This window comes from Calliphora vicina, chromosome X (assembly GCF_958450345.1).
Source record: "Calliphora vicina chromosome X, idCalVici1.1, whole genome shotgun sequence".
Taxonomy (NCBI): domain Eukaryota; kingdom Metazoa; phylum Arthropoda; class Insecta; order Diptera; family Calliphoridae; genus Calliphora; species Calliphora vicina.
Genome location: NC_088785.1, coordinates 6,817,899 through 6,830,438, shown reverse-complemented (window position 1 = coordinate 6,830,438; position 12,540 = coordinate 6,817,899). Strand labels below are relative to the sequence as shown.

At 28.5% G+C, this 12,540-nt stretch overlaps 1 protein-coding gene across 15 annotated transcripts in view; it reads left to right on the top strand.

Moving 5' to 3' along the window:
- bent (projectin protein bent) overlaps window positions 1–12,540 on the top strand; it is a 110,127-nt gene that overhangs the window by 11,086 nt on the left and 86,501 nt on the right. For all 15 annotated transcript variants that reach the window (XM_065514636.1, XM_065514635.1, XM_065514634.1 and 12 more), the window contains exons 2-3: window positions 6,119–6,903; window positions 7,990–8,011. In XM_065514636.1, the coding sequence (XP_065370708.1) occupies window positions 6,591–6,903; window positions 7,990–8,011 (335 nt within the window). In that variant the 5' untranslated portion in view covers window positions 6,119–6,590. The remainder of the gene's footprint in view (window positions 1–6,118; window positions 6,904–7,989; window positions 8,012–12,540) is intronic.

Below are 12,540 nucleotides of genomic sequence, written 5' to 3'. Positions count from 1 at the left end.
TTCCAAATTGCAATTGAAAGAGGTGCAGAGATTTGCCCATTTGCAATCGTTCCAACTTACCTGGATGGCATCTGCGAACTCTTGTCATAAAGTATATACTCTGCGCAATCAGCATAAACTTAGCTCGATAAGCTTGATAATATTTGCCACACGGATTCCAGTTGAGGTAGCAATAAAAGTAGTCAAAAAAGAAAATCTTCAGCCATAATAACAAAAACATAAATAAACATTAGAGATATTCACCATCTTTTGCATTTGCATTCCTAATGGTGTATTTCTGTATATTTTGTTAGTGTAAAGTAAAAAATGCAATGCAAATACAATGATGCAAGACCATTTGCACAAGATTGTGAATTTTTTTTGAGAGTGTTTGAAAAATTAATTCATTTTTATTCGTCTTAGATGTCGGTGTTGCTAACAGAAATGTCGTGTTTTGTGTGTACACAAAGTTACCATCCACACAAAAAAGTTAATTCATGCGATGTCATATTATTTGCATGGAAATTATTAACATTCTACATATTTATAAATTCACTAGCTTGACCCGGTGTGCTTCGCTACCCCTGTCGTAGTAAAATAAAAAAAATATATAGCCTATTGACGCTTCCCAGTAAGGATCTATCTACGTTCCAAATTTCAATAAAATCGGTTCAGCCGTTCAGGCGTGATGCTCAAACAAATAAACAAACCAACAAACAAACTTACAAAGACATTTATATATTTATATAGATTATTGTGCATTCACGGCTTTTAACATTAAAACAGTTTATTTGATGATATACTTAATTTGTTTTGAGTATTATTTTAGTGTTGTTAGTACAATAACTCCTATATTATTAATGTTATCATAAAGGGTTAGTCCGATATTATTAAAGTAAACTTAGAAAAGTTCATATTTAAATAACTTTTAATCTGTTTATATATTGCATTTTAATAGGCTCATTAGTTTCGGAGTTATAATAACAAATTAAAGCAAAAAATTCAGGTTTATTTTTAGAAAATTTATTAAAATAATTTTTATTAAAAAATAGAAGATGGAAATAACAAAATCCAATCAGATTAGAAACTACTTTCAATACGATTTTGATATTATTCAAATAAAAACTACAGAAAACACTGCCTATATTTTGGGAATATATTATATTAAACTTCTGTAAATATAATACATTGTTCAGTTATCTACACTATATTAAGTTTTAATACATATTTGTTTAATTTTTCATTTTTGAAATTTGTTAAGACCAATTGTTGCTTTCGTAGAACTGGCACCACCTTGTATGAATTCGCGTTGAGCCGAACTTTTTTGTTTACAACACGAACGTTTGAGACACAACACCAACAATGCACAATGTTTATTTTTGCCTGTAGATCAGGGATGCCCAAAGCTAAAACTGCTTTTGTGTTGAGAGAACGCCACTGAAAGAAAAGTTTAGTGAACTAAGTAAATAAAGATGTCAGTATTTATCAGGCTATATTTTTACATTTCCGGCTATATTTTTCAATAATTTATTAAAATAACAATATATGTATATTATATTTTCCGTAAACTCATATATTTTCAAAAAAGGAAATTTTTCTTAAAAAATTGCCGAGATAAACTTTTTTAAATTAAAATTCTTATGACAAAAAAAAAAAATATTTCAGAAAAATCCATTATTATTTAAATTCGCTTGTAAAATAAATAAAATTTTAATTTAAGAATGCAAGTGTCATTTAAACTATATGTGTGCGTTGGCCAATGCTCTAAATTCAAAAGTTTAACTCGTCTTAAATCTTTTATAAATATGAAGCTTTATTGAAATCGACGTTGAAATAAATATTACACTTCTGGGCGGTACGAACTAAGCCCAACACAAATCCTTATCCTTATTCCTTATATATATTATTAAATTAATAGGCAAGTCGATTTCTTTAGACCCCTTTTACTCTCACATTATACATTTAATATGGGCAAGAAATATACCATTTTAAAGGGATTTATTCACAGAAGTGCAGAATATATATTTTATTGAAATCGGTTCAGTTTTTTAGAAGTTATAAGCGTTTAAAGATGTTACTAACACATATGCAAAAACGTGTACATGTGAACCTTAAACTAAAAAGTAAACAAAGCATTGCGTGTTTGTTCAATTTGTTGTTGTAAATAAATAGGAGAAACAATTAAACAATATTGATTTCGCTCTGTTTTAAGTGAGAGTTGTTATAGAAAACAAAGAAGAAGAATTTAGTAATTTAAATTCGCTTTAATAAATATATTTTGAAGCTGTTTTTTTTATTTTCTAACTCCCATATGCATAAACAATTTTTAAATTTATCAAAGGTTTATAAAACAAAATTAGGTAAATATGTAATTGTAGATAAGTAAATAGTTATTTTATAATTGTGACTTTCAACGGTTTATCACTGCATGAAGTTTAATGAAAAATGGGACGGGTCGGAAAAAATGGTGAGTCGCATCCCATACAAAGTAAATAGTTATTTCTAAATATTTTGTGAAATATAATTGCAAGATTCTTCAAACTGAGTCTAAATGGCTCTTTTATAAATTTTCATAGTTTCGCTGAAATTGTTCGGGATTGGAATAGTGGGCGTGGCACACCCTATACAAAGTATATAATTAATTTTGAATATCTGTAGAACTATAATTGTAAAAGTGTTTAAACTTTTAGTAAATTAATTTCTTATTACTGTGCGCAGTTTAGTTGAATATAGACGGAATTAGATTAGAGGGCATAGCACCCAAAATGGGAGAGGTCGGAAAAGGGTGTGAGTCACCTCCCATATAAAGTAATAATTGCAAGGTTCTTCAAATTTGTCCGCATAGCTCTCTTATCATTTTACACAGATTGGCTGAAAATGGTCGGGATTGCATTAGTGGTTATGGCGCAAAGTAAATAATTACTTTTGAATATCTGGAGAACTATAATTCTAAAAGAATTAAAACTCTGTATCAATCAATTTATTACCTGTTCGAAGTTTAGCTAAGCATGGTCGACTTAGTAGGAATGACCCCTCCCTTATAAAGGAAAGTTAAAGTAAAGCTTGATATTTACATAAAAGGTTTAAAAATGGGTGGGATCAGAGCAGTGGAGTGGTATCTCCCATACAAAATTAGTTAGTTATTATATTCACTATCAAGTGAACTGTAATTGAGAGATTCTCAAATTTTGTACGTGTTATTTTCGTATTTCCATTCACATTTTTTTTAATTTTACTAGGGTAGGGGTAGCGAAGTGCACCGGGTTATGCTAGTCCTTATTAAAAAACAACGATATTTATGGACTTGGTTAATTTTTTTGTATTTATTTAAATTTTAGAATTAGGGACTTAGTTATAAAATATTCAAAAGGACTAAAAAAACTCGGCACCATATAGGTATTAATTGATTTCATGTTTCTACATTCATTATTATGTTTGTTCGTTTACACAATATTTTTTACGATTTTTTTTCAAATTACCGTTTTGGTACACAAAAAATCTAGCAGTCATTTCAAGAGAATATTTTTCTCTTTTACTAATTTTTACTTGAAAAAACTTTCCAAGAAAAATTTTTTAAATAAAAAATGTTTTAATTTTTTTTTTTTTGAAAACATATACAAATTGTTTTTAATTTTTCCAAATAATGACAAGAAAACAAAATTTGCTTGGATTTTCTTTGCTAACTTTTTATATTTTTTAGTTTTCTCTGATTTTAATAGTTTTAATAGAAATGTGTTCGAACAAAGGAGTTATTATATAGTATGTTTAAAAAAGTACCCAATTGTTTATGTTCTAATTTAAAGAAAATTGTGTCAATAATGTTTTTGTTCTATGATTTCAAATTTATTGCTATGCTAGTTTAGTTCGAATTTTAAATTTTTTAAGAACAAATTAAATTGTTACTAAATATGTATTAAGTAGTTCCCCTTAAACATTCGAATTTTAAAAATTCTATTCTTAGTATATTTATTTGTGCGAGACCTACAGTCCAAATTTCATGTATCTGTCAGTCAGTAACGTTACTCGTTCATATATTTACCATTTGGATCGAATTCAAATATTTAAATTCTTATTGCTTTTATGTACCTTGCATTTAAATATTAATTTTCTTTCTTCAATATAGCTTTTAATCATTCACATGATTATTTAATTTTAATTTAAAGAATGTTCATAGGGGAGAAATGCATTGCAGTCCAAGCATAATGAAAATATGCAAGAACATTTAGCAGCTGATCTTGACCATGGAGATATGCATATATTTATACATACATTGAATGTGTGGAAAAATTGTCATCATTTCAAATAATAAATAAATGCCATAAATGTCTCAGTTAGTCAATCAATAGCAATTTTATTATATTTTTATGACATACATACATATTTTTTATTTTTATACCGTCGAACACAACTCGATAGGTGTGTGAATAAGAATCGATGTGTACAAGGGACAGGGATTGGCGGACAACATGAATGTTATAAAGTGTATCAACAAAAAACATAAATATATGTTTGTTTCATTTTTTAAAAATTGAGACCTTAGTTGTAAATCCATATAACATCTATATACATAAGAACTCATGCCTCCAAACAGATCCTCGAACAAAAAATATTTGTAAGTTTCAATGTTTTGTAATTAACATGAATAAAACTGCGTAAATTTAGTACCCTATTATGTTCATAACTAAATATACCATTCACCATCGTGAGAAGGGTATATATAAGTTTGTTATACCGTTTGTAATTTCCACAATATAATTTTCCGACCTTATAAAGTATATATATTCTGGATCCTTATAGATAGCGGAGTCGATTAAGCCATGTCCGTCTGTTGAAATCAATCTTCTGAAGACCTCAGATATCTTCGGAATCCAAATCTTCAATAATTCTGTCAGACATGCTTTCGAGAAGTTTCCTATTTAAAATCAGCAAAACCGGTTCACAAATGGTTGAGATATGAGGAAAAAAACAGGACAACCTCGATGTTTGACCTATATCTGGATTACTACTTAAGTCATTAATATAGACAATATGGATATCTAATGATAGATATTTCAAAGACCTTTGCAACGAAGGACCTACAATGGGTCAAAATTGAAAAAAAAATTTTAAACCGAATTTTTTTTTTCACCAAAAACAAAAAGAAATTGAAAAAAAAAATTTTAAATTAAAAAAAAAATAAAAATAATTCGAAAAAAAATTTTTTTACAAAAAATTATAAAAACAACAAAATAAATTTTATTTACCTAAAAATATTTAACATTTTTATTTTGAAGTATAATTTGGTGAAGGGTAAATAAGATTTGGCACAGCCGAATATACATACATCTCTTACTTGTTTAGATACAAGTTGTTACTTTTTTGGCATCCGATACCAAATAAAATTGAACTTTTTCTATTTAAAAATAGTGAGTTTATCAACATAAAATTGTTGTCTGTTGGCCAGGGGGTTTAAGGTTTATTTGGACTGATGGTACTTTTTGAATATTTTACAATAATGTATCATACAATTAGGTGTATAAGTGCCTGAATGCATTGAGAAAATTTAGTGGTACTTATTGAAGTTTCTAAATTAATGAATTTAGAAATATTTATGTTATTGTTTTATAAGGACTATTATCAAGATTTTCGGGACAATTACGGAAAAATAAAAGTTTCACAATTAAAATTACTCGTATTATTAATAATTTAATTTTAAAAATGTTCAAACTTATTATTTTTAAAAAGTTTTGAAACAGCTTTAAATATACTAAAAGAAGTAAAAATCTTATTTTTTGTTTGAAATATAATCTATAATTTTTTAAAATTTTAAGTCATAATTTGAAAATACTTTATTCGTAATCAATAGCTAAAAAAGTGTTTATTATATTATAATTTATAACGATTAAGAATTTGGTTTTTAATTTAAAAGAAATTAAAAAAAAATGTAAATATTTCTTTGTATTGTAGGTAGTATTCAAATATTCGAATCCGCTTTTTTTAGAAAAGGCTATTTATCGAATAACTCGAAAACAGTTCTTTCTGTTTAATTTCGGTTTAATGAATATGTACTCTAAATGGGTGTAAAGTGTAAACAAAAATTTGAACTTTAAATTTAAAACTCAAATTGACTTGATATTTTTTGTTTTATTTTTCCCAATAGGTAACGAAGTTATACAATACCAGAGAAACAACATAGATACAGAGCGAGATTAAGAGAGAGATATATTTTATATGCAGCAAATTAAAGAGAGAGAGAACATTACTAAGAGAGATTTAATTACGAAACTATCAAAGACTAATTATAAGAATATTACAGAAGAAACAAAAAAATAAAAACAAATACCTCGCCACTGCAAAACTTGAAGACATTTACCTAGAAAAAGAAGAAGCGGAAAGACCAAAAATACTATTTGAATCAGAAAATCATCAACAAGGCACGACGACGGCTGTGAATACCGTCTGATGTTTCATTATTAATGTTTACGAAAAATTCCCACAACACATTTAAAAAACACATACAAAAGTAGCAGTAACATTACAATACCCTTCACGTTTTTGTTTTTGAAGGGTTTACGATTATTTTATTAATATTTTTGTGACCAAAAACCGTGATACTAAATAACTAACTCAGCATGGGAGTGGCTGAGGATTTCGCTCCCAGCTTCGTGAAGAAGCCACAATTGCGGCAAGAAGACGATGGCAATCGTTTGATATTTGAGTGTCAATTATTGTCCTCACCAAAACCAGATATTGAGTGGTATCGCAGCGATAACTTAGTAATAGAGGATGAGCGTACAAAATTCAAAATTCAACCAATTGGTGATAACAAATTTACTGTAGTATTAGAGCTCGATGATGTCATCGAAACAGATGCCGGTCTTTACAAAGTAAAGGCTAAAAACAAATCGGGCGAAGTTTCAGCCTCAATTAATCTAAATTTCACACGTAAGTCACACTCGTAACATCTACAATTACTCATACATATATTTTTAAAAACGAGGCATACATACATACATATATTATTGTTGAAAAAGCCGTTAGAACTAAATCAAATTCTTTGAATAACTTCTTTTAGTCGGTACATTGGCGGAGTTCAATGTTTGATGTATATGGTCTTGCGAAAGTGCAAATGCAAAATATTGTCGATTTTGTCGATTCAAGCTAACGCACCAAATTCTGAATACCGCTATTTAAAATTTACTGGATTTATATTTATTGCATTTTTAAAGTAAAATGTTCACTACAACAAACAAAAAAACTTTTTAAAGAAACAACAAAACAAAAACAATACCAGCTATTAGTTTTAATTAACTTAAAGCTTATTTGAAACCATAAAAAATATCAGTACAAAAATTCAGATCACATCAGTAAAAATTGGTTAAATGGTTTAAATTGATATTCAGAAATTACATATATTTCCATAGATTTATATTGATTCTATGGAATATTTTTTCTATTCAATTAATACTTCAATCTTCATATTAACAAATTTTCGAAATTGCATTGAAGAAGTAAAAATTTTCGAAATATTCAATTAATCGATGTAAATTATTTGAACATCGAACTTATAATCTAAAGTTCGAATTTATACGCCATGATTGGCAAACATGGAACAACTGCACTTCTTTTGATACATTTCAGTTGGTACCTGTCTTTAACCTTTATATTTCTTCAAGACATTCTTAAAATAACAACTTTTCCGAAAAGTAAATTTTCTGATTTTTTTTTCCTGAAATTTGGTCGCCTCGAAAACGATTTTTTTGATAAAATATGTAAAAGTCGAAGAAAATACAAAAACGTAATGTGAACAGGTTTATTTTGATTTTAAAATAAAACAAGCGAGTAAGCATGAATGACAGCAAAAATAATTTAAAATGTTTTAGGGAAATTTTTCAATATTAAGACCTCTGGTGTTAGTTTTTGTTGTTAATAGGGGTTATATTAAATAAAATATTTTTATTTCAACGATTTTTGAATACTATTATAATAAAATTAATTTATTGTTTGTTTTAAAATTTGATCAAATTACAGCTGCCGATGAACCAAAAGAAAAGTAAGAGACTTTTCCTATGTTTAGCAAAAGCAAAATTGCATTAAAAAATAGCTTTAGCTTAAATATAATTAACTACTTATTATAATTTAAAATATATTGTACATACATATTAATAACCAAAGTAACATTTAAACAGTTTTTGCTATAATTAATTTTTTCTTTTCTGTTTTTACATTAATTTACTTTTGAAATGCTTTGAAATACCCATAAACTGCTTTATACGCTGTGCTTTTAATAACCAAAGAGGGCAAATTTTTCGTAGATGAGGCTACACGGTAAGTACTGTGCACAGTCATTCATATAACATACAATCCATATTTATTACAAACAAAATCTACTGGAAATGAGTTTCTCGACCGAATAACAGGTGGATTACAAATGGGACCGTTGTCGACAGAACACATTTTTTTATCTTTAAAAACTCATATTTCCGAAAGAAAAAGGTTTTGTGGCACTATTTCGATTTTAATTGCACTACGATACGATCGATACTATTTTGGCACTTCTATAATTTTTAAAATAGTATTAAAAATTAAGGAAGTTTTTTTCAATATAAATCGCATTCAAAAGTACTCTGATTTATTAAGTACTATTTCAGATTAAACGTACTAAAGTTCGAATATAATAATTGAATAACTGACTGAAAATCTAAAATATTTCGGATTTTGGTATACAATTTTTGATTTTCATTAAAAATCTTTGATTATCACAGAAAATATATGTAAAAAATTTTGTTAGTCCAGCTTTCTTTTTTGTCCAAATTATGCCAAAAAGGTATTCAAATCCTGTTTATTTTCTGGGACGTTGGCATTAACCTAGGTCTCCACGTAGCAATTTTTATTGCTAAACACAAGCAATAACGTCGCACAGTGGGTCAGAATCGGAAATAAATCTGGCATTTCTAAACGGCTGGTCCGATCGGGATAAAATTTGAATTTGGTTTAAGTTATTAAAATGGGCCCTACAAATGCTCCAGGGATGGCGCTATGGGTTCTCAATGATATATTTTTGGAAAGCGCTCAGCTAGGTCTTGAAATATTCTTACGTGTGCTATTTATCTCTTATAATTTCCTAGTTATAGGCATTTCAAAATTGAAATTTTAAAATGTTGCCATACCAACAACCAATAACATACAAAAGAGTTCAGAGCAATATCGATTACGAATCCAAAAATAACCGATTTTCAATTTAAAACTTCAGAAATAGTATATTTTTGCTGTTTTTTCGACAAAAAGGTGATTTAACTCTTTTTTTATTAAAAGACAACTTTCTTTATGAAAATATAACAATTTTATGTTTTTCTATAAAGTTTCTTTACGGAGAACATTTTGGTATAAAAAACATTTCCTATTTTTCGAACATGTCGGCCCTACGCCCTTTGGAAATTGACATATTTTTTATCAAAATTTCAACTTTGTTCTAAAAAAGCTGGGATCAGAAAACGGAAAGCAGCTTTGGAAACCCTGATGTGTTCCCTATTTATCCCTAAAGTATTTTCCCAGAGACTGAGTCAGAACCAATGATTTGTGTTGAATAAAATATTAAGAAAATTTATAAAAAATTGTTAGTATGAAAAAGTGCAATATTTTTGAAGGACGGAGTTTTAAAGTGGCATATTTTTGAATCTAATTGAGATATCGACATGAAATTTTGTTTGTAAGACCAAAAATTAACTTATCTAAACAAAAAAATGTAGCTCGGAATGAATGTGGATCAAATTGTTCCTAATATTTGCAATCCTATTAAAATTATTATATAAATTTTAATTTTAGAAACTCAATGAATATGTAATAAAATCATTATTTATTAACGAAACTCAATGAAATTTTCAGCGTTTTTTAAGTTTGTCATTCTAAATAATAAGTTGTATAAAAACTTGTTAAAAGGTCAAAGAGAATCCCGCAATTCCTAAAAATTGGAGCGAAAATCCCAAAAATGGTATTTTTTACAATTTTGCCTATAGGGTCCACATTTCCTTCGTAATCGATATTGCTCTGAAGTATTTTGTATGTTATTGGTAATTTAGTTGTCTAACTAACAAAAAAAATTCGAGTCCATTCGGTCCAAAAGTGCGATCTATATTTTTAAAAATGCGGACCAAGGTATGGCAAAATTTTAAAATTTCAATTTTGAAATGCCTATAACTAGGAAATTATAAGAGATAAATAGCACACGTAAGCATATTTCAAGACCTAGCCGAGCGCTTTCCAAAAATATAAAATTCTTTGAAATCGGATGAGAAACCAAAAAATGGCACGTGTTTAAAAATTTTACATGCCGAAGGTACCCTACTTTGAGCCCCCATAGCGCCGTCCCTGGAGCATTTGTAGGGCCCACTTAAATACTCGAATACTCCTTGGCTACGCCCAATTCAAATTTTATCCCGATCGGACCAGCCGTTTAGAAATGCCAGATTTATTTCCAAAAAATTTCGATTCTGCCCCACTGTTCGTCGGCAGAACAACAGCAAAGCGATTGCTTTAGGTGGATAAAACGTACGTCACAAATACAAAATTTTCAACGCGAGATGTTCAATGAAAAACTGATGTGTATTTTGCTTATATTTTGTGTTGATTGATTTTTTACTTTTGGTACTTAAATAATTTAAATATGTATGAATTAATCACACTGAATCATAGAAAGAAATTTTACATTAATGACAACTGGTAACCAGTAAAGCAATCATTGCGCAATGGATTGCTACATATGGCAATTTGCCGTCTACACTCGCAAATTTCAATGACGCAATCGAATTTGACAATTTCATCAATAAATATTGCTACGTGGACACCTGGGGTTACTCTCTTTTTAAAAATAGACAGTCTGAGCAAGGTTGCCAACTCTTCAGCTCAGAAAATGGCTAGATTAAGAAATAAAAATAAGTAAGAAAGTATGGTCGGTAAATGAGTAAAAATTTGTTTGTTTTAAAATATCAATAATTTATGTTCGTGAGTGATTTTCGGAAGTGGGCTTTATATGGGAGCTATGACCAATTATGGACCGATCACCATAAAATTGGGTCGTGTGATTTATGTCTATATGAAAGTTATTTATGTTAAATTTTGTGTATATACCAACATTTTTAAGTGATTTAAGCACGTTAAAGTGATTTTCGGAAGCGGGTCTTGAGTCTGAGTACAATTTGAACCTCTGTCAGCAAACAACACGGAGAAAGTTGTGGTTGTTCCCAACTAAAATAAAAGTATAATTCATTCTAAGATGCCGTTTGTCAAAATGTTTGGCCTGGCTTCAGTATCTGGTGAGCTCGAGAATTCAGATACAACATTGAACGCGGCCTTCGTTATACCACTACACAGCGGGGCAGAATCAATTTTTTTTTGAAATAAATCTCGTCCTATTGGGATAAAATTTGAATTTGGGTGGAGCCAATCCTATTTGTTTTGTTGTAGGTTTGGAAAATATAAGCAGGATCATTTGTAGAAAACACTAAACAACATCTTAAAATTAAAAAAAAAATACGATTAAAGCAACGCATAATGCTTTAAACACATAGATTACAACAAGACTACAAATGACGTTGGCAGCAATCGTCGCTTTGTAGTCAGCTACTTAATTATATTGAAAACGACAGCAAATATCGTAACCAGCTGACATTGTTGTTCAATGTCAAAAATATTTAATTTTTAAAAAAAATTCAAAGTATATTTATTTATATACCTTAAAAATTTAAAAACAAATCAATTTATTTGTTTAAAACCCTCTGATTGTATATTCATTTATAATATTTAATGTGTTTGATATTCTTTTTTGTTAAATAAAATGGCCCATAATCATAGTCAAACACTAAAGTCGGTTCTTTTTAAAAACAACTTTAATATAAAAACCAGCTTTTAATTATTTTGCAACTATAGTCAAAATTAAAGTATGTTTTAAATTGAACCGACTTTAACTGGGTGCCACCTCAAATATAGAAAATGTTTTCATACAATATACAACAAAATATAGACAAGTGGTACCGCTGAACAGCTGACATAGAAATTTAAAAAAAAAACAGTTTGTGGTGGAAAAATGGAATAAATAAGATTAATATCATATTTAAGATATTTTGGTACTAATTTTATTGACAACTGTTCAATAACATAAACATTTTTGAATTTTTGTCGAACTTTTTTACTTGGTGAAGAACAGCTGATGCTGCTGTTAAATGAGTTAAAAATAGCTTCAGCTAGTTTTATATTTACAGTCGACTTTAACGTCAAAAGTATATTTTATCTTGTCTATGGTAGACCTAAAGTCCACTCTTAAGTAAAGACGACTTTATTTCTCTTAAAATATACTTTATTTCTGACTATGATTACACTATACAACACCAAAAAAAAAATTACGATGTCCGACCAATAAATTTTGATAGAGGAGACAAAAAAAGAGACACGTGTATCGGCGTTTTGAAAGTTTACATCAAAATTTCATTTGAGGGAGGGTTAAAATTTCCCAACTCTGGCACATTCTTATTGTAAATCGTCATAAGAAACCATGTGATCCTTACATTTTAGGTATAAAATGTGAAT